General features: G+C 46.9%; 1 protein-coding gene across 1 annotated transcript in view; it reads right to left on the reverse strand.

Moving 5' to 3' along the window:
* The window catches only part of adpgk2 (ADP-dependent glucokinase 2), a 43840-nt gene that overhangs the window by 9969 nt on the left and 10758 nt on the right, over window positions 1–23113 (reverse strand). The window contains exons 2-3 of the mRNA XM_038814461.1: window positions 18005–18164; window positions 2813–3003 (exon numbers count right to left, since the gene is read on the reverse strand). Of these exons, the coding sequence (XP_038670389.1) occupies window positions 2813–3003; window positions 18005–18164 (351 nt within the window). The remainder of the gene's footprint in view (window positions 1–2812; window positions 3004–18004; window positions 18165–23113) is intronic.

Below are 23113 nucleotides of genomic sequence, written 5' to 3' on the forward strand. Positions count from 1 at the left end.
GTGGCCTCCTATTAGAGACAGCGATGAGGAATTTCTTCTGAGGGTTTTTAGTACTGGGAATTCTCTTCCAGAGAGCAAGAGAGGCTGGGTCATTGAATATATTCAAGGCCACGTTGGACAGATTTTTGATCAACAAGGGAGTGAAGAGTTTTAGGGATCCAGTAGAAGAAGAAGTGAAGTTAAAGCCACAATCTGATCAGGCATGATCTTACCGAATGGCAAAGCAGGTTCAAATGTTCCAAATGGCCTACTCCTGCTATTATTTCTCATGATCTTCCTGGACCTGGCAGAAATTATGGGATCCCCAAAGGATTGCATTTGGGCATGTAGAAAGAGTGGGAGAGAAGAAACTAGAGTGGGAGACAACTATACACTCCCACACAGCAATGCTCAAAGTTACATGGCCACACAGCAGTCTGAAAGATACTGTGCAGGCCTTGTTTTATAATAACTCAGATGCATGGCCACACAGAAACATGTAAAGGACTTGGGGCAGCAGGGTAGCATGGTGGTTAGCATAAATGCTTCACAGCTCCAGGGTCCCAGGTTCGATTCCTGGCTGGGTCACTGTCTGTGTGGAGTCTGCACGTCCTCCCCCTGTGTGCGTGGGTTTCCTCCGGGTGCTCCGGTTTCCTCCCACAGTCCAAAGATGTGCGGGTTAGGTGGATTGGCCATGCTAAATTGCCCGTAGTGTCCTAAAAAAAGTAAGGTTGGGGGGGGGGGTTGTTGGGTTACGGGTATAGGGTGGATACGTGGGTTTGAGTAGGGTGATCATGGCTCGGCACAACATTGAGGGCCGAAGGGCCTGTTCTGTGCTGTACTGTTCTATGACTGGGCACAGCCACTATTTTTTTAAAAGAACATTGGATGAGAGGGCATCATTATCACAACCCTGGAGTCAAGTCACATTTCAGACCCATCGCCTCAGTAGTTAAGTGTGGCTCTAAGAAGAGCTTAAAAGAATTTCAAAAGACAAGAGATGCTAGCACCTTTTTCTGCTAAATATTAAAAATCTCTTCCTTGGTTAGAAACGGGTTAGAATTACAAGGCTGAAACTAGGCAGGTTTAGATACATCAGGCTGTCACACCCCTAGCCAAGCTGTTTCAGTACAGCTACAACGCTGTCATCTACCCAGCAATGTGTGTAATTGTCCAGATATGCTCCATACACAAGAAATAAGGCAAATTCACCCCATCAGTATATTCTGGATCACCAGTAAAGAGATGGAAGGGATCATCAACAGTGCTCACAAGTGGCACTTACTCAGCGATAACCTACTCAGTTTGGGTTCTGCCAGGAGCCAGAGTCGCTCAGCTCCTGACCTCATTACAGTCCTGGTTAAAACATGGACAAGAGAATTGAAATCCAGAGGGGAGGCGAGAGTGACTGCCTTTGACATCAAGGTAGTATTTGATTGTGTGGCATTAAGGAGCCCTAGCACAACTGGAGTAATGGTAATCAGAGGTTGCGACTCCTCATATACTGAAGCAGTCCATGTCCAAATGCAGTAAGACCTGGTCAACACCAAGGCTTAGGCTGGCAAGTAAGTCATGCCACACAAGTTCCAGGCAATGACCATCTTAAACAAGAGAGGATCTAACCATAGGTCCTTGACATTCAATGATATTATCATCACTGGATCACCCTCAAACAACATCCTGAGGATTTCCATTGACCAGAAACTGAACTGGACTAGCCATATAAATACTGTAGCTATAAGAGCAGGTCAGCTGCCACCTTGATACAAAGAAAAAAATACACATGCTCATTCTACTTATTATTATACTTTATAAACAAGTCTCAAGAGTTCTCTTTTTTCCTGCTCCATTCCTGAACATGACATTGATCTCCAGGGCCTGTCAACTGCTACAAAATGATCACTAGAAGGTCCACAAGAACAGTTCAAGCTCATCTACAATTTTATTTTGCCCCATTCCAGTTAAAAATACCTTATTTCAGAATTGTAGCATGTTCTCAGTGTACATGAGGTCGTAAACTGAATGTTAGAAAGTTAATGAACTTATTTTTCATCTAGAAATTTGTGTTTCCACCATCTAATTAGTGTCTTGCATAAGTCAATCACATAACCTCTTCCCAAGCCATGAATCAGTCATATTCTCGAAATCTCTTCCCTGCACCATCATTCCCATTGTCCTTTCCTACCTGTCACCCTGCACCAAAACCTTCTATTCCAAATTTGCTGTATTATATTGAAGACTTTTATTAACAAGATAAAGCCTTCACCCCAAAATCCTAATAAGCTTTTGTTACTATCAAATTCAACTACTCCAAAGCTTTCCTTGTTGACCTTCCACCCACTGCTCACCATAAACTTTGCCTTGTGCAAAACTCTGCAACTTGGGCCCTGCCTTGCATCAAGATATGCTCACATCCTTCACTGGGTCTCTGTCCCAATCCATTAACTTTAAAGTTCTCATTTCTTTTTCTATAAACCCCTCAAAGGTCAAGCTGCACTATATCTCGAAGATCTCCTTCAGTCTGAAGATCCCTCTCAAAATGTTGACCTTCTGACTATATTACTCAGCTAGCCATTCGTGACAGAAAACATTAGTAGTTTCGCCTTTTGGGGAACACACACCCAAAGCCTTGTTGAGCATCTTAAAAACTTCAAAACCCATTGTGTCAAAATCATACAATCCACTTTCTTGGTCACAACACGATTTTCTTACATGCATCAGTGAGGCCCTTTGGGATGTTTGGTCAATTGAACGTGCTGTACTAAGCTGCTCATGGTGTTCCCAAGATTATATAAGTGAATTTAAAGTCAAATATTACTTTATAGGTACAGACCGGTCACATGCTCCTGAAGGACCTCAATAAGGTCAGGCGTAAGTCGACTTCCCATGAGCACTTCACACCCCTCCTTGGCAAGGCGATTTGCCATGACCGGTGCATTTCCGCCTAATGACCATCGTACTCGAAGGAGACCCTGGGTGGCTTTCACCAACTTACGAAACAATGTTTCATTGGAAATAAAACGTCTGAAAATAAAAAACAAACATAATTTTGCCTTTTTTTTGAGAATAGGATCATTAGAATTTTAATAAGATGGGAGGCTGCTACTTGGCCCTTGGTGCTTGTGCTGCCCCTCAAATAATTATCCATTCAGCCTTGTTCCCCATACCTTTATTCTTTTTAAAAATATTTACTCATCTGTTTTAAATAGTATTAGAATTCTGCCTTTTGTCTTTGTTTCTGGTAGGGTACATCCATGTCCTCACACTTGACATTAAATGTTTCCTGACTACACCCATTATTTGTTTGCCTGCCATAAATTTATATCTGGTTAGCAACTCAATCAAGTTGTGGAAATATTGCTGCCTCGGCGCAAAAAACATTCATATTTAATATCTCCATCAAATCTTGTTTTAAAGAAAAGAGCCCCAGTTTGTCTAGATCTTCCCATAACAAAAGCCACACGTCTCACATCAAAGCAAATATCTGAGCCTTAGTATCTCTTTTACAAAAAGCACACCACTCAAATCACCGTTTACATTTATAAAACATCCAAAGGCAATCCACAGGGGCTATAAAGTCATAGAGCTTTTACAGCATGGAACCATCATGTCCACACCGACCATCAAGCACCTATCTATTCTAATCCCATATTCCAGCAATTGGGCCTGTAAACTTGTATGCTAAAGTGCTCATCTAAATACTTAAATGTTGTGAGGGTTCACACCTCAACTACACTTTCGAGCTTTGAGTTCAAGATTCCAACCAACCCCCCGGTGAAAACTCTTTTCTACACAGCCCCCATGAACCTTCTGACCCTTACCTTAAATCTATGTTTAAGGAGGAATTTCAAAAGCTTCGGGCCTCAGCAGCTAAAGGCATGGCCGCCAAAGGTAAAGCAATTAAAATTGAGGATGCACAAGAGACATGGGGAGTGCAGATATCAGCAGGATTTTGGGCCACAAGAGATAGGAATTTTTTGGGGGGGGGGGTTGAAAACAAGGATGGGAATGTTAAAAACAATGCATTGCAAGGGCAGCACGGTGGCCTAGTGGTTAGCACAACCGCCTCACGGCGCTGAGGTCCCAGGTTCGATCCCGGCTCTGGGTCACTGTCCGTGTGGAGTTTGCACGTTCTCCCCGTGTCTGCGTGGGTTTCGCCCCCACAACCCAAAAATGTGCAGAGTAGGTGGATTGGCCACGCTAAATTGCCCCTTAATTGGAAAAAATAATTGGCTAATCTAAATTTATAAAAAAAAACAATGCATTGCTTAATCGGGAATCAGTATACACAATGGTCAAATGGTACAATAAGAAAGATGCCCGAAAATGTTATTCTAAACTGTAGCCTTTGCATGGCTATAGCATTTCATCTTTAGTTTTAAGCTCTACGTCCTTATTTATAAGGCTGAACAACCCATCAATTATTTTTAAAGTATGGAACATAGAAAAATACAGAAGTAAAAGAAATATGAAATGAAAATCGCTTATTGTCACGAGTAGGCTTCAATGAAGTTACTGTGAAAAGCCCCTAGTCGCCACATTCCGACACCTGTCCGGGGAGGCTGGTACGGGAATCGAACCGTGCTGCTGGCCTGCTTTCAAAGCCAGCGATTTAGCCCATAAGGTTGGGTTTACATGCAAGGGGGCCTCGCAGTAGCAGATACCAAAAATCAGTCTAGAGCCCTTCCACGACTGGGATTTTTATCACTTATTGTGCCCGTGTTTGACCAGTGGCCATTAATTTTTTTTTGTGGCTTCAGTCCATTCCCAACTTCAGCTGAGTAAAAATCTCCAGCATCTTTAGGGTAACCTCTAACTTTTCTATAATCTTTCTGCCCTGCAACTGATTCTGTAGCCCTCCTGTATCTCCATTCCCACAAAAAACACTTCTAACAGTGCTTCCTCTGATATTCTACTCTCTAATAATTCTGATGTCACTTCTTATGCCCGTCTCCAAATGATGACAACAGCTCATTGATGCTCCATAATGACTTTGCCAATGTTATCCCATCATAGGGACATAAGAAACAGAAGCAAGAGTGCACCACATGGTCTTGAGCCTGCTCTGCCATTCAATAGGTCATGGCTGATCTTAAGCCTCAATTCCATTTTCCCCATATCCCTTAATTCCTTGACAGACCAAAAACTTTTGTCTCAGCCTTAAATGTATTCAATGACGGAGCATTTACAACCTTCTGGGATAGAGAATCTCAGAGATTCACAACCGTTTGAGTGAAGAAATGTTGCCTCATTGCAGCCTTAATTGGTTGGTCCCCTTTCCAGAGATCGTTTCCATTGGTTGGGGAATCCAAAACGCAGGCACAATCAATCACTCAGGCGGACTGGAGTGAGAGCAAGAGCTCCTGACCAGCAGACTGCTTCAGCGAGAGTCCACTGCTTAAAAGGCACATTCCAATTATGGGTCCATGGGCCAAAAAAAAAAGGATAAAAGAAATGGGAACAAAGGGATATCAAAAGAAAGGACTCTACCACTAGCTCATCAGAATTGTCACCCAGCTTGCAATTTCCTTACTGTGCAACCCACTACTGACCCCATCAACTCTGCCAGTGGATCTCACCACCCTCTCTACATCTCCCTAAGATTATCTGTTCAGTTATTAAGGACCTTGCCATCTATGAACCAATTGCAGATCGTTGCACCTGCATTATAGCCTTAGAAACCTGGTTGAAGGGCAATGAAATCTTCCTCTTAAATAAAGCATTTCTGCCAGATTATATCCATCAGCCTAATTGTCACGAGGGCAATGTGGTTCTTAACATCAAATCACATATTGGCCCAATTCCCAATTCCAATGACACTTTTTCCTTCTTTCAGTAGTTAATTGTGCCACCCCTCCCAACTCTCATTAAAAATCTCATTCTCCAATGCCCAAAGTGCGAAAAAAAAGGTTATCATATCTTTATTGCTTTCATCCATCAGTCACTTCACCAAATGACTTCCATCTCAACTCCTCAAATGCTCTCTGGCTTTCTAATAATAATAATCTTTATTATTGTCACAAGTAGGCTTACATTAACACTGCAATGAAGCCACTGTGAAAATCCCCTAGTCACCACACTCCGCCGCCGGTTCGGGTACACCGGGGGGGGGGGGGGGGGGGGGGGGGGGGGGGGGGGAGAAGAGAATTCAGAATGTCCAATTCCCCTAACAGCACATCTTTCAGGACTTGTGGGAGGAAACCACTCCAGGACTTCTTTATCACTAAGGTGAAGGCCAATCAGCAGCCTTTGTCACTTCCCTCCATTCCACCAGCCCGCTGGACCAAACTTCCTCAAAAGTTTGTTGTTGCCCTAGGCCTGAATTCACATCTTTTTCTAGTTTCTCTCCCTTCATACTTCCTCATCTTGTTCGCTCAACTGACCTACGGCTGTTTGACCCCATTTATTATAATCTGCTGACCACCCAACTTCCCTCGCTGCTCCCATGCTAATTGAGAATGTTCTGCCCTCTGAATAGTCATCAGCCCTCCCCTCAAAAACGCTCATCTCGACTTCGCTGTCCTTACACTTTACTCCTCAGGTCCAGCCCATTTTCCTCTTTAGTTTTTGAACGTGCTGGCACCTCCCAAATTGGTGCCCACCTTTTCCAGAACCCCACCTTTAACTTCTACGAGGGTTGCCACTCTGGCACTGCACCAAAACTGCTCTGATTAAAGACACAAATTAAATCCTAGTTGACTTTGACAAATGTAAACTAACCCTCCTTGTCCTGCTCAACTTTTGTGCAACCATTGACAGATTTGGCCACATCATCCTCCTTGAACACCTTTCCAATGTCGCTCGCCTGGTTCCATTCTGAACCATACAGGTAGTTAGATTCACTTGCAATAGCCACCGCCACCACCACGCTGCAATGCAGAAGAAAAATCCACCTTTCAGGTGGATGCAAAATATCGCATGGCAATACTCCAGCAGGGTGGGAAACATTTCCCTTGGGATTTTGATCAATATTTGTCATTCAAATCAACATCAAAAAACAGGTGATTCATCATGAGGTTTGCTTTTAGAGGGCCAGTTTAGCTCAGTTGGCCTAACAGCTGGTTTGTGATGCCAAGCAAGGCCAAAAAGTTCAAATCCTGTACCAGCTGAGGTTATTCATGAAGGTCCCACCTTCTCAACCTTGCCCCTCACCTGAGGTGTGATGACCCTCAGGTTAAATCACCACCTGTCAGCTCTCCTCAAAACGGAAAGCAGCCTATGGTATGTTGCCTCCCTGGTGCAAGGGTCAAGGATGTCTCGGAGCAGCTGCAGGAGGGAGGGGAAAGGTGAATAGCCAACTGTCGTGGTGCATAAAGGCAAAAAATGTGATGAGGTCCTATAAGTTGAATTTAGGGAGTAAGGGGTTAAACTAAAAAGTAGTCAAAGGTAGTCATCTGCCAGAGCAACATGCTAGTCAGAGTCGGAATGTCAGGATAGACAAGATGAATACATGGCTTGAGAGATGGTGCAAGAGGGAGGGATTAAAATTCCTGCGACATTGAAACCAGTTCTGGGGGAGGTGGGACCAGTACAAACAGGACGGTCTGCACTTGGGTAGGACTGGAACCAATGTCCTAGGGGTAGTGCTTGCTTGTGCTGTTGGGGAGCGTTTAATCTAACGTGGCAGGTGGATGGAAACCGATTGAGGAAGTCAGAGGGAAGCAAAGTTACGACAGAAACAAAAAGGCACAAAGCAGAGAGGCAAAAGGCAGAGAAACCAAAGTCAAAAATCAAAAAGGGCCACAGTTCAGAGTACAGAGACTGTGGAGAACTCAGTGAATGGGTCCAGTAAATAGGCGGTGGAAACCTTTTCTCGACTTTCTGGCTCAACGATAGGGTACGGGGACAGTAGCAGCAGCAACCCGGGGAGGGGGGGGAAAAAGGTGGGGGGGGGGGGGGGAGGAAAGGGTGGGGGGGGGGGGAGAAAAGGTGGGGGGGGGGGGGAAAGGGTGGGGGGGGGGAAAGGTGTGGGGGGGGGGAGAGGTGGGGGGTGGGGAGAGGTGGGGGGGGGGAGAGGGTGGGGGGGGGAGAGGTGGGGGGGGGGGAGAGGTGGGGGGGGGGGGAGGGTGGGGGGGGAAAGGTGGGGGGGGGGGGAAGGGGGGGGGGGGGGGCGAAGGTGGGGGGGGAAAGGTGGGGGGGGAAAGGTGGCGGGGGGAAAGGTGGGGGGGGGAAAGGTGGGGGGGGAAAGGTGGGGGGGGAAGGTGGGGGGTGGAAGGTGGGGGGGAGAAAGATGGGGGGGGGAAAGATGGGGGGGGGAAAGATGGGGGGGGGAAAGGTGGGGGGGGGAAAGATGGGGGGGGGAAAAGGTGGGGGGGGGAAAGATGGGGGGGGGGAAAGGTGGGGGGGGGGAAAGGTGGGGGGGGGAAAGATGGGGGGGGGAAAGGTGGGGGGGGAAAGGTGGGGGGGGGAAAAGGTGGGGGGGGGGGGAAAGGTGGGGGGGGGGGAAAAGGTGGGGGGGGGGAAGGTGGGGGGGGGGGAAAGGGGGGGGGGGGGAAAGGGGGGGGGGGGAAAGGTGGGGGGGGAAAGGTGGGGGGGAAAGGTGGGGGGGGAAAAGGTGGGGGGGAAAGGTGGGGGGGGAAAGGTGAGGGGGGGGAAAGGTGGGGGGGGGATAGGTGGGGGGGGAAGGTGGGGGGGAAAGGTGGGGGGGGAAAGGTGGGGGGGGAAAGGTGGGGGGGAAAGGTGGGGGGGGAAAGGTGGGGGGAAAGCGGGGGGGGGGAAACTGGTGGGGGGGGAAAGGTGGGGGGGGAAAGGTGGGGGGGAAAGGTGGGGGGGGAAAGGTGGGGGGGGGAAAGGTGGGGGGGAAAGGACTGCGGGGGGGAAAGGTGGGGGGGAAAGGTGGGGGGGGAAAGGTGGGGGGGGGAAAGGTGGGGGGGGAAAGGTGGGGGGGGAAGGTGGGGGGGGAAAGGCTGGGGGGGGGACAGGTGGGGGGGGGAAAGGTGTGGGGGGGGAAAGGTGGGGGGTGGGAACGGGGGGGAAAGGTGGGGGGGGGAGCAAGGTGGAGGGGGAAGGGAAAGGTTTGTGCGGGGGGGAAAGTGGGGGGGAGGTGGGGGGAAAGGTGGGGGGACAGGTGGGGGGGGAAAGGTGGGGGGGGAAGGTGGGGGTGGAGAAAGGTGGGGGGGAAAGGTTTGTGGGGGGAAAGGTGGGGGGCGAAAGTGGGTGGGGGGGCAAAGGTGGGGGGGGGAAAGGGTGGGGGGGACAGGTTGGGGGGGGAAAAGGGGGGGGGGAAAGGTGGGGGGGGAAAGGTGGGGGGGTAACAGGTGGGGGGGAGAAAGGGGTGTGGGGGGGAACGGGTGGGGGGTGGAGAAGGTGGGGCGGGAAAGGTGGGGGGAGGCAAGGTGGGGGCGGGAAAGGTGGGGGGGAGGGACCAGGTGGGGGGGGAAAGGGGGGGGGGGGAAAGGTGGGGGGGGAAGGTGGGGGGGGGAAAGGTGGGGGGGGGAACGGTGGGGGGGGAGGGAAAGGTGGGGGGGGAAAGGTGGGGGGGGGAAAGGTGGGGGGGGAAGGTGGGGGGGGGGAAAGGTGGGGGGGGGAAAGGTGGGGGGGGGAAGGTGGGGGGGGGAAGGTGGGGGGGGAAGGTGGGGGGGGGAGCGGACGATGACTGTTTGTTTATTAATTTAAATTTATTTTTAAGTTCTTTTGTTGTTCATTGGGGTTGGGGGGGGTGGGAATGTGATACATGCGTCGATACGGTCTGGGGGTGTTACAGTTATTATGGATTTATTTTGTTGCATTTCATTGTTTGTCGTTATGTTTTATATTTTCTGTAAAAAATTCCAATAAAAATTATATTTAAAAAAAAGAATGGGTCCAGTAAGGCTAAGAGAAATAAAATACAGAAGTGTACAAAACATGACTGGACAGGTGGTCTGAGAAAGCAGGGCAGAGAGATTAAACTGCATTAATTTCAATTCAAGAGGCCTGACGGGCAAGGCAGATGAACCTAGGGCATGGATGGGTACATGGGTACATATTACTGAAACATGGCTAAGGGAGGGGCAGGACTGGCAGCTCAATGTTCCAGATAACAGATGCTATAGGAAAGATAGAACAGGCGGTGAGAGAGGAGGGGGATTAGGGACAATGTCACAGCAGTACTGAGAGGGGATATATCCGAGAGTTCACCCACCGAGTCTATTTGGGTAGAACTGAAAAATAAGAAGGGAGAGATCACTGATAGGATTGTACTACAGGCCCCCAAATAATCAGTCGGAAATTGAGGAGCAAATATGCAAGGAGATTGCAGATCGCTGCAAGAAAAATATAGAGTGGTAATAGTTGGGGACTTTTAACTTTCTCAACATTGACTGGGACAGCCATAGCATTAGAGGCTTGGATTGAGATAAATTTGTTGTGTATTCAGGAGAAATTTCTCATTCAGCATGTGGGGGGGGGGGGGGGGGGGGGGGGACGCAAATCTTGACCTCCTCTTGGGAAATAAGGGCAGGTGACAGAAGTGTTAGTGAGGGATCACTTTGGGACCAGTGACCATAATTCCATTTGTTTTAAGATAGCTATGGAGAGATCTGGCCCAAAAGTTAAAATTCTAAATTGGTGCAGGGCCAATTTGATGGTATTAGACAGAAAACTTACAAAAGTTGATTGGGAGAATCTGTTGGTAAGCAAAGGGTTGGTGTTAACCAGGGTTCAGAGTAAGCACATTCCTTTTAGAGTGAAGGGCAAGGCTGATGGAAGTACGGAACCCCTGGATGACTCGGGATATTGAGGCTCTGGTCAAATAGGAGGAGGCACATGACATGCAACAGCAACTGGGACTAAGTAGATCCCTTGAAGAGTATAGAGGTTGTCGGAGTAGAGTTAAGAGAGAAATCAGGAGGGCAAAAAGGGGATGTGAGATTGCTTTGGCTGAAAAGGCAAAGTAGAATCCAAAAAGCTTCCACAAATACATAATAGGCAAAAGAGTAACCAGGGAGAGAGTAGGGCCTCTTAAGGATCTACAAGGTCATCTATGTGCAGATCCACAAGAGATGGTCGAGATCTCAAATGAATATTTTTCATCGGTACTTACAAAGGCATGGATGTTAGGGAACTTGGGGAAATAAATAGTGATGTCTTGAGGAGTGTACATATTACAGAGAAGGCGGTGCTGCAAGTCTTAAAGCGCATCAAGGTAGATAAATCCCCAGGGCCTGATGAAACATATTCCAAGACGTTGTGGGAGGCTGGGGAGGAAATTGCAGACCCCCTAGCAGAAATATTTGAAATCATCGACAGCCACTGGTGAGGTGCCTGAAGATTGGAGGGTAGCAAACATTATGCCTTTGTTTAAGGACCTCAGGGAAAAGCCTGTGAATTACACACCGGTGAGCCTAACGTCTGTGATGGGCAAGTTGTTAGAAGGTATTCTGAGACACAGGATCTACAGGAATTTAGAAAGGCAAGGGCTGATTAGGGACAGTCAGCTTGACTTTGTATGTGGAAAATCATGTCTCACGAATTTGATTGAGGTTTTTGAAGGGGTAATCATGAAGGTAGATGAGGCCAGTGCAATCAACGTCGTCTACATGGACTTTACCAAGACCTTTGACAAGGTAACGCATGGTAGGTTGTTGCAGAAGGTTAAATCTCACAAGATCCAAGGTGAGGTAACCAATTGGATTCAAAACTGGCTTGACGGCAGAAGACAAAGGGTGGTTGCAGAGGGTTGTTTTTCAAACTGGAGGCCTGTGACCAATAGGGTGCCTCAGGGATCAGTGCTCGATCCACTGTTACTGGCTATTTATATTAAAGATTTGGATGAGAATTTAGGAGGCATGGTTAGTATGTTTGAAGATGACACCAAGATTGGTAGCAGAGGGGACAATGTGAAGGTCATCAAAGATTGTAATGGGAAAGGAGACAAGGACGTACCCACAACCGCCACGACAGACACTACTGGAAGACCTACTGGACGCAAGTATCCTAGAGAAAGGGAACTGTAGTGACATGTATGGCCGACTGGTAGATAGGGACGACACCGTACTGGACGCAACAAGAAGGAAATGGGAGGACGACCTGGGGGTGGAGATAGGGTGGGGACTCTGGAGCGAAGCACTGCATAGGGTCAACTCCACCTCCACGTGCGCAAGGCTCAGCCTGACGCAACTAAAAGTGGTACATAGAGCCCACTTAACGAGAAACCGTATGAGTAGGTTCTTCCCGGAGGTGGAGGACAGATGTGAGCGGTGCCAAAGAGGCCCGGCCAACCACGCCCACATGTTCTGGTCTTGCCCCAGACTTGTGGAGTACTGGACAGCCTTCTTCGAGGCTATGTCCAAAGTGGTGGGGGTGAGGGTGGAGCCATGCCCGATAGTGGCGGTCTTCGGGGTTTCAGACCAGCCAGATCTATTCCTGGGGAGGAGGGCGGACGCCCTTGCCTTTGCCTCCCTGATCGCCCGCCGTAGAATCCTGTTTGGCTGGCGGTCAGCAGCACCGCCCAGAGCTGCAGACTGGCTGTCCGACCTCTCGGATTCTCTCCAAATGGAGAAAATCAAATTCGCCATCCGAGGGTCGGACGACGGCTTCCACAGAACGTGGGAGCCATTCATGCAATTGTTCCGGGACCTGTTTGTGGCCAACGTACAAGAGGAAGAATAGTCGGGGCAAGGTAGCCGGCGGGGAGGGGGGGGGGGGGCTACGGGCTCGTTACGGGGGTTTGATGGCTAGCTAAGGCCCAAAACCAAACTAAATAAATGCCAATAAACATGTTGGGGAATGTAAAATATGTATGCCGCCGAAGAGGGGGAGGCCACAGTTATTACTACGAAGATGTTCACCTGTAAATATATATGTTAATTTTTGCGTGTTTTTTTTTTTCCTCTCTCTAACAATTTGTAATTTGTTCAATATAAAACATGAAAACTGAATAAAAAACATTTATAAAAAAAAATTTAAAAAAAGATTGTATTGGGATAGGGCAGCATGGTGGCGCAGTGGTTAGTGCTGCTGCCTCACGGCACCGAGGTCCCAGGTTCGATCCCGGCTCTGGGTCACTCTGGGTCCATGTGGAGTTTGCACATTCTCCCCGTGTCGGCATGGATTCCGCCCCCACAATCCAATCCAAAATTAAAAAGGATTGTGATAGGTTCTCGATCAATTGGGCCAGTGGGCCGATGAATGGCAGATGGAGTTTAATTTAGATAAATGTGAGGTGATGCATTTTGGTAGATCGAATCGGGGCAGGACCTACTCGGTTAATGGTAGGGTGTTGGGGAGAGTTATAGAACAAAGATGTCCAGGAGTACAGGTTCATAGCTCCTTGAAAGTGGAGTCACAGGTAGACAGGGTGGTGAAGAAGGCATTCAGCATGCTTGGTTTCATTGGTCAGAACATTGAATACAGGAGTTGGAACGTCTTGTTGAAGTTGTACAAGACATTAGTAAGGCCACACTTGGAATACTGTGTACAGTTCTGATCACCCTATTATACAAAAAGGATATCAAGCTAGAAAAAGTGCAGAAAAGATTTACTAGGATGCTACCAGGACTTGATGATTTGAGTTAAAAGGAGAGGCTGGATAGACTGGGACTTTTTCCCCCTGGAATGCAAGTGGCTTTGCGATGATCTTATAGAGGTCTATAAAATAATAAGGGGCATAGGCAAAGTAGATAGTCAACATCTTTTCCCAAAGGTAGAGGAGTCTAAAACTAGAGGGCATCATTTTAAGCTGAGAGGGGAGAGATACAAAAAGATCCAGAGGGGCAATTTTTTCACTGAGGGTGGTTGAGTATCTGGAAGAGCTCGGCGGCATGGATGAGTTGGTCTGAAGGGCCCGTTTCCATGCTAGAAACCTCTGTGACACTATCTGGGACTATGGCGACTTTAATTTAATTGTGAGAGTTTGCGGTCTTCTTTAGCTTCTTTATTTCCTGCATTGCAACTGTGAAATGCTTTTGAAGTGAAGTCAAAAAGTGTAAAGCACTTGGGACATCCAGCAGTGGTGAAACCCCTAAATAAACGCAAAAGACTAAGGCCAGCACATCCTTCCTTAGAAATGGGGCACAAAACTGCTCACAACATTCCAAATGTGGTCGGACCAGAGCCTTATACAGCCTCAGGGACTGCAGTGGTTCAAGCTCATCACCACCTTCTCCAGGGTAATTAGGGAAGGACGATAAATACTGGGCTGGCCAGCAACATCCACATTCCATGAATGATTTTAAAAAGTTTTCCTATCTTCATGCTGCCGCTTGGTGACATCAACCAAAAGTGTAAATTTGCTTTAAAAATGCTCCTGGGTAACACGGGGATATTTTATTATCTTGTGGTGCTAAAGTTTAATGTTAACAAAGGAAACTCTGATTGGGTATATTTAGATGTAGCACGTCATCAAATGCCTTGCTGTAATAACTAATTAGGCCACAGGTGTAGTTAGTTGCAAGAATGCAAATAGTTGGTTATGAATGGAACTGCTCCAACATTGAAAACGGTCGCTGTGATTCGTCAGAGGATCAGCAGGAATATTCACACTACTTTTGTAAACAAACTGGAGCTGGAAATCGAACAAAACTTTAGGTTTACAGATAGCAATAGGAATAACCAAACACAAAACAGTTTGGGCACAGTTGGGAAGGCACATTTAATGAGTGGGAAATGGCATTCCACATGGCTAAATTCGGAGTTTACTATGGCGTAGGCAGAGGGGCCAAGTACAAATTCCAAAACAGTCAGTAGTGAGTCTATGCAACGCATGCATGCGAGTGCAAATTTGAATAACAGGAACATTTTCACTGCCATACTAAGAAGGGTAATGGATGTAACGTAGAAATGGCAACCAAAAAGAAACCTTGAAAAAAACACATCTGAACTAAAAGAAAACAGTAAAGGCTCCAACGAGACATTATTAAAAATACATAAATTCAATTGATTCCCGATTGCAGCTTAGAAGATGAAACAATGTATATTCAATTTGGATGTAACAACTAACCAGACTGTCATGAACGTAGGGAAAATAATGCTCGGCATGGCAACTGGTGTGAACAATTCATGAGAGAATCAGAAATTTTATTGAATGATTGAGTAATTGGACAATATTTGAGTAATTGGACAATATTAGTTTTGGGGGAATCAATAATTTGACCTAGTATTTATTGAACACAAATAATCTAGGAGTGTTCTATAGTTTATTGTAAAATTGCATTCCATGGTACAGAACTGACATATACCAGGGTCCAGGCCAAATCACTGATCCACAGCGAGTTGGCAAATTTCAGACAGTGATGCTGAGCATTTTACATGAATATACGAAATAGGAGCAGAAGTAGGCCATTCGACACTTCGAGCCTGCTCCGCCATTCAATAAGATCATGGCTGATTTGTGTTTTATGTTCTGCATTCCCAACAACCCAGACCCATTCTTGCCTAACAAGAATCTACCTCTGCCTTAAAAATATGCAATGACCCTATCTCCATTGGCAGAGAGTTCCAAAGGGTGCACAACCCTCAGGGCGACCGCTAATTTTAAAACAGTGCCCCCTAGTTCTAGACTCATCTGGACAAGAGGAAATATCCTTTCCACATCTACCTTACCAATTCCATTCAGGATTTTATATACTTCAATCAAATAACCACTCACTCTTGGAAGCATTCCATTAGCCTTTGATTACATGCTGAACCTCCAGGCCAATGTTTGGTTACCCATGCACTAGAAGTGTTTTTCAAATTTTTTTTCGGTGACCTACTTTTACAAAATGGCCGACTCGCACGACCCACGCCACATTCACAATAGGATTCTGCATGGTTACTTTTCAAAATATCACATTCATTGTTGGCACTTCTGTATTATTAAATGTAAAAAATTGTAAATAAAAACATTTTCTATTTTTTGTTATATGGAGATCTAAATAACTTGTAATAAAAATCTCTGCACAGCTAACTGATCGCAGATTCCTCGGTGTTTGAAGGGGGAATGAGGGAATGCTCGGAAACACACCTGGATTTTGGGCTAATGGGGAAGGAAGGTGGGTCACCATTGATCGCAAAGTCAGTCCCACTGAGAGACCGACTGATCTCAAAAAGCGAACAGAGAACAGCTCCCTATTTTAAATATACATCGAGCCCCTTATGCACGCACAGCACAACTTTAAACATAGGTTAAGAGTGACAAAATTAAGAGTAACAAAAATTCAACCAACACTGACAATGTTAATAGTAACAGGTTCAAGGTTCATTGACAATGTTAACAATAGCCTCACATTAAACATGCATCCGATTCAGAACTTCAACCCTGAAATCGGTCTCTTTGCGTGATCATTGACTCTGTGCTTCCTATCTGTACTTGAACAGATGCATTTCTCCCTGACTGGGCTGGATGGAGTTCCCAAACCCATACCCGTTGCCCCAGAGCCAAGTTCATAATGGGACAAACAAGAATCAGCTTTGTAACAATGGACCAATTGAAAGGCAGAGATTCCCACAGAATACACAGGAATTATCTGCTAAATCTTGTAACTGGGAGTACTGCGGCTACGAGTTGCTGACTGGGGTGCTTGTGGAAACATATTCCAGTAAGCATGGTTTTGGGTGGGAGATGCAAGCATGGAAAAAAAACTAGGGTGAAGCACGACTGGAAATTAACTGAGCAGGAGTATTTTTTCAGGAAAGAAATTTAAAGATAATTGAAACGGGAGTCGCTGCAAGAGGCTATGTCAGTGGCTATAACAGTGACCCAGGAAGGCAAGAAACACCATGACACCCACCTCTACATCCTCATGTGGTCAATACACTGTGCTGCAGCAAGAATTGACCCAGGGAGAAAATGGGGAAAAAGGTCAGACGTTCTTTGGGGATCATTTTTGGAGACTTTTTGGCAATTCATTTTACATCATCCTGCGACCCACCCCCACTTTGAAAAGCATTGCACTAGAACAACTAGAGATTTCTGCACCTCAGAATGCTGCAGTCACTTTCGATTTAATACTCTGCCTTTTTATTCTTCCTGGCAAAGTAAACAACTTCATATTTTTCCACATTATATTCTATCCACCAGATTGTTAACCACCTAGTTAACCTTTCTATGACTGTGTCTGCAACCTCCTTCTAACCTCGTCTTAACATATTTTCCTATCTTTTTGTGTATAAATGAACTTAAACTGCAGAGATGGAATAACACAGCCAGGGCTGAAATGTCAATGCAGAATGCCAAAATTCAGCAAATGTGGCTTTTTAAAAATTAGTTTTCCACTATTCAGGCTATATCATAACTTTCTAGTTACAAACAATCGATAGGTCTCAATCCATTAATATTTAAGGCACGTGAAGAAAATTAAGAGGTATAGGGAAATGTTGTGTTCATCAAGGAGATACTAGCGCTGAGAATTGTTTTGCAAACTATATGCACCTTGTGACACTTTCCAGCATTCTCAACTTAGTCACAGCAAGGCCAGAGGCAGCACAAAGTCCATTCTTCCCTAATAGTGTGATACTAAACCAAACTTCGAAGAACATTAATGTGCCACCTCCAATATTTCTTTACCATGCACACAAGCCATCCTTGCAGTTTCTTTAAGGAAGGATGATGAATGTTAAAGGTGCATTTACAGTGTAGCATTGGTGCAAAGATGTTCTTTGGTTAGCTATAGCAAAATAAGCGCAAAAACGACAGAAAAAAGTACTCCGTTTCTCTGCCAATGCATCTCACTTTAAGGCACACAAAAATTTAAGGTACTGTGCAACAGAAACAACCCCCTGTGCTCTCTACCTCAACTCAGCAGTTCGCAAAAATATTTGAAATGACTATTCTATTTTGTTGAATATTATTACTATTGTAATTATCTGGTTGAATGATGATTTGGCTGAAAGATAATTAAAGCACAAATTTGCATGATGATATTTACACCAACAGAGTCAGGAAACTCAAACTAGCATTGCAATCACAACCGGTTTTAAATTAATTACGGCTAAATGGAAATCACTGACGTAATGCTCCCTGAAATTGTGCAATCACTAAATTCACCAGAGGCCATAAAGCACTACCAAAATATGAAGATATCTATGTCCAACATGCTAAGACTCAATCATGCCAATTCCTTACTCAGATGCAGCTCCAGCTGGAAAGAAGTATGCAAAGCTTTCAGCTAACTGCTCCGCCGATGTGATGTAATTATGGTGGACAGGATTCTTGCTTGGTTTGATGCCAGCTTTCTTTAACAGAGCAACTCCATCTGCAACAATGTCAAGACAGCCACCAAAGCCTACAAGGATAAAAGAAGATACGCCTAATTAATATAAAAGAAAATTAAGTATAGTTGCTATGGTAATGTAAGAAACGCAGATCATGTTTACACACAACAATGTAATAATAACTAGATAATTTGAATTTAAATGCTGATTGAGGAATAAATACTACCCAGGACACTAGAGAACTCCCAAATTATTTGTAAAATGCCATGGGATCTTTTGTATCCACCTAAGGGCAAGTAGAACATCAGTTTAGTATCTCATTTGAAAGATGAAATCTCCAATAATTCAGCAAAGAACAAAAAAAAGAAAAGTCTAGCACAGGGACAGGCCCTTTGGCCCTCCAAGCCTGTGCCGACCATGCTGCCCCATCCAAACTAAAACGTTCTGCACTTCCGGGATCCGTATCTCTCTATTCCCATCCTATTCCTGTATTTGTCAAGATGTCCCTTAAATGTCACTGCTTCCACCACCTCTTCCGATAGAGTGTTCCAGGCACCCACTACCCTCTGCGTAAAATAATTGCTTTGTACATCTCCTCTAAACCTTGCCCCTCGCACCTTAAACCTATGCCGCCTAATAACTGACCCCTCCTCCCTGGGAAAAAGCCTCCGACTATCCACTGTCTATGCCCCTCATAGTTTTGTAGACCTCTATCAGGTCGCCCCAGCACTTGCTCAGTATTGTATTGCAGTGACAACCTAAATTTTGTACTCAAGTGTGACTCGAAGGCAAGAATACAAGCAATTGTGCCACTTGATAATCCCCTAATTTTGATGATCCACCAGAATCCTTTACCCAGGCAGGGTCATAAGGTGGCAAGAACAAAGTGACACGATGACAGGAAAGTGTGTTTGCGAGAGCTACTGAGAAATTCAACTAACCACAGACATTTGAACGGTTTAAAGACGACCTGTTTTTTAAAAAAACAGAAAAGATCAAAAATGATCAGATGATCACACTGATCAAAAATGGCTGCCACGTTGGATATAGGGTTGTTGGCGGATACGGGTGAAAGGGTTGCCAAAGGGCGAGGGTGGCTATCTGAAATTACGTGGAGTAGAATAAGATGGGAGAGATTTCCGCTTCCATGTTGTGGGAGGCGCGGAAGGCGACGGTAAGGGGGGGGGGGAATTTATATTGATTTTGGCGCACAGGTGAGAGGTTGAGGTTGGTGGAGGACATTTTTGATGGTGGATTGAAGATATTTGGTGGCACCTGAGGAGGCGTAACGAAAGGAGAGGCAGAAGCTCCAGATGGAATTTGGGCTGGTGCCCACAGGAAAGGATGTGGGGCAATTGCGTAGGGCCCCGAGGCATATGAGCATGGTGTGAAAGCCAGTTGAGGAGCAGGCAAGGGAAATTGAGAGGGTGAGACATGATAGGAGCATGGTGGTATCGGTGCCGGAGGGAGTAAACGGGGTTTTTTGAGACTTTGTATGATTCAGAGCCTCCGTTTGGGGGGGGGGGGGGGGGGGATTTATTTATTTATTTTTTAAAAATATTTTTATTCTCCTCCTTATTCACATTTTCTCCCCAATTTACACCCACCAACAATAAACAATAATCAGCAAATATGTCAATCCCCATAACAATAACCAACCAACCCGCAAACATTAGCCGACGTTTACATAATCAAACGACAAAAAGGAGTCAGTGATTACCCATAGTCACCCTTAACACACTCCGCCCCCCAACCCTCCCATCCATCCCCCCAATAAATGTTCGATGTTATCCAGTTCTTGAAAGTGCATAATGAATAATGCCCATGACTTGGAGAACCCCTCCATCCTTCCCCTTAGTTCAAACTTAACCTTCTCAAGAGTCAAGAATCCCAACAGGTCCCCCCGCCACGCCAGGGCAGAGAGGCCGCTCTCCATCCCAACAGGATCCGCCTTCGGGCGATCAACGAGGCAAAGGCTACAACATCTGCCTCCGCACCCGTTTCCAACCCTGACTGGTCCGGCACCCCGAATATGGCCTCCTGGGGACCCGGTTCCAGTTTCACATGCACGACCTTGGAAATTACCCTAAAAACCTCCTTCCAGTAATCCTCTAGCTTTGAACAGGGCCAAAACATATGAACACGATTAGCCCCCCGCCCCCACAATGCTCACACACATCTCACACTACTTCAAAGAATCGGCTTATCCTCGCCCTCGTGAGGTGCACTCTGTATACCACCTTCAGCTGTATCAGCCCCAACCTTGCACACGAGATGGAGTCATTTACTCTCCAGAGCACCCCACACCAGACCCCCTCCTCCATATCCTCTCCAAACTCTTCCTCCCACGTTCCTTTGATCCCTTCCAGTGGTGTCTTATCCTCTTCCAAATTAGCTCCGTACACCTCTGACACTACTCCTTTCTCCAGTCCCCTTGTCATCAGCACCTCCTCCAGCAATGTGGAGGCCGGTTCCTCCAGGAAGTTCTGTATCTCCTTTCTGGCAAAATCACAAACCTGCATGTTTCTAAACATTTCTCCCTGCTCCAGCGCATACTTCGCTTCCAGCTCCTTCAATCCTGCAAACCGTCCCCTAAGAAACAAATCTTTGAGCGTCTTCATCCCCTTCTCTTTCCATTTCCGGAAATTTCCATCCCACCTCCCTGGCTCAAATCTGTGGTTCCCCCGATTTCGGCATTTCCCTTGACCCTGCCCCAACCTGAAGTGTTGGCGAAACTGTCTCCAGATTTTCAATGAAACTATTATTACCGGACTCCCTGAGTATTTCCCCGGAGCTATCGGGAGCAGCGCTGTTGCTAGTGCTTTCAGTCCAGACCTGCACAGACTCTCCTCCATTCTGACCCACTGGGAATCAACCCCTCTGACCCAGCTCCGCACCTTCTCCACATTCGCCGCCCAGTAGTAGTACATCAGGTTCGGAAGACCCAAACCCCTGCAGCAGCACCTTTCTCACTCTGGCCACCTTCCCTCCCCATATGAACGAGGTAATCCTTCCCTCAATCTCCCTGAAAAACACCTTTGGCAGGAAGATCGGTAGGCATTGAAAAATAAACAGAAATCACGACAACACATTCATTTTAACCGCCTGTACCCGACCTGCCAGTGACAGAGGGAGACCATCCAACCATGCCAGATCGGCTTTCACTCACCCCACCAAACTGGAGATGTTGTACCTGCGAAGCCTCCCCCACTCCCAGGCAACCTGCACCCCCAGATGCCTAAAGTGAGTCCCTGCCCTGGGGGATGAAGGGATGAGGCTGTTTTTGGGCAGGTTGGAGTTCCTGAGGGTTAACATAGAATTTACAGTGCAGGAAGAGACCATTCGGCCCGTCAAGTCTGCATCGGCCCTTGGAAAGAGCACTTAAGCCCCACACCTTCATCCTATCCCCGTAATCCAGTAACCCCACCTAACCTTTTTGGACACCAACAGCAATTTAACACAGCCAATCCACCACCTGTATATCTTTGGACTGTGGGAGGAAACCAGAGAACCCGGAGGAAACCCCCACAGACACGGCGAGAATGTGCAGACTCGGCACAAACAGTGACTCAAGCCAGGAATCAAACCTGGGACCCTGGCACTGAAGCAACTGGGCTAACCACTGTGCTATCGTGCCGCCTTCTCTTTATATTACTGTAAGGGGTATTACTATAAGGGGCCTAAACGGGGAACGTCCCTTTTTTTTTTACAATGGGGAGCTCTGCTCTCCGGATCTCCCTCTTGTACTGAGATCAGGACGCCTTTTTAAATGGCGTCCTGATCTCCGAAGTCCACAAAAAATCCCTGACATCCACCAGCCGGAACGCAACATGGGAGGATCCCCGTCCCAACACCCACGCCAGGCAAACCCGGCCTGATCGCGCTTGTGCAAAAAAAATGACAGCATGGCACCTTGGTGGTGTCAACCTGGCAGTGTGACCTGGGCACCTTGGCAGTGCCAGGTTGGCACCCAGGTGGCACTGCCAGGGTGCCAATACTCTTGGAGACCGTCATGAGTACCATCCCGGCTGGTCGCCATTTATGGGGACCAGTACCAAATGGCACTCGCCAGAGGTCCCAGAGGAGCCAAAGGTGCAGGGACTGAAGGAGATAATGGATTTTAGGTGGGAAGGCCCCAGGTCTAGATGGGTTCCCAGTCGAGTTTGATAAGAAGTTTGGGTTGGAGCTGGGCCCCTGCTACTGGAGATGTATAATGAGGTGATGATTTTGTGTGGGGGGGGGGGGGGGGGGGGATGCAGATAGAGGATTTTGTGCCGGGGGTGACAGGCAAGGGCCAGATGAGGTTTTTGAAGGGGCAGCAGCTGTCGGCGAACATATGGAGGTTGCTTAAAGTTATAAGATGCCCTTGCAGGGTGGCATGATAGCACAGTGGTTAGCACTGCTGCATCATGGCATCGAGGACCCAGGTTCGATCCCGGGTCACTATCCATGTGGAGTTTGCACATTGTCCCCATGGGATTTACCCCATAACCCAAAGATGTGCAGGGTAGGCGGATTAGCCATGCTAAATTGCCCCTTAATTTGGAAAAAAATAATTGGGTACTCTAAATTAAAAAGAAATGAGGCCCTCAAGAGGGTTGGGAAGTGGACGTTGAGAATACGTTAGACCTGGTCAAGTGGGCATATTTGTTCGAGGTGTTGGGGCGGCTGTTGTATAATATGCCCAAGGCAAGTGTTCGGATGAACAAGGTTAGTTCAGATTCTTCTGGGTTACACCAGGGGACAAGGCAGGTGCGTCCGCTCTCTCCGTTGCTCTTTGCCCTGGCGATTGAGCCGCAGGCATAGGCGCTTAGGGGCTCAAGGGAGTGGAGGGGTATTGAGTGGTGGGGGGCGGGTGGGGGAAATTGATAAGATCATGGGGATTTTGGGGTGTTTGGCTACTTTTCAGGTACAAGCTTAATATGGGGAAAAGCAAGATATTTCCAATTAATGCACAGAGACAGGAGAGGAGTGGGGGAATTGCCGCTTTGGCTGGTGGGGACAAGCTTTCGCTCCCTTG

The sequence above is a fragment of the Scyliorhinus canicula genome, chromosome 1 (genome assembly GCF_902713615.1).
Source record: "Scyliorhinus canicula chromosome 1, sScyCan1.1, whole genome shotgun sequence".
NCBI lineage: Eukaryota > Metazoa > Chordata > Chondrichthyes > Carcharhiniformes > Scyliorhinidae > Scyliorhinus > Scyliorhinus canicula.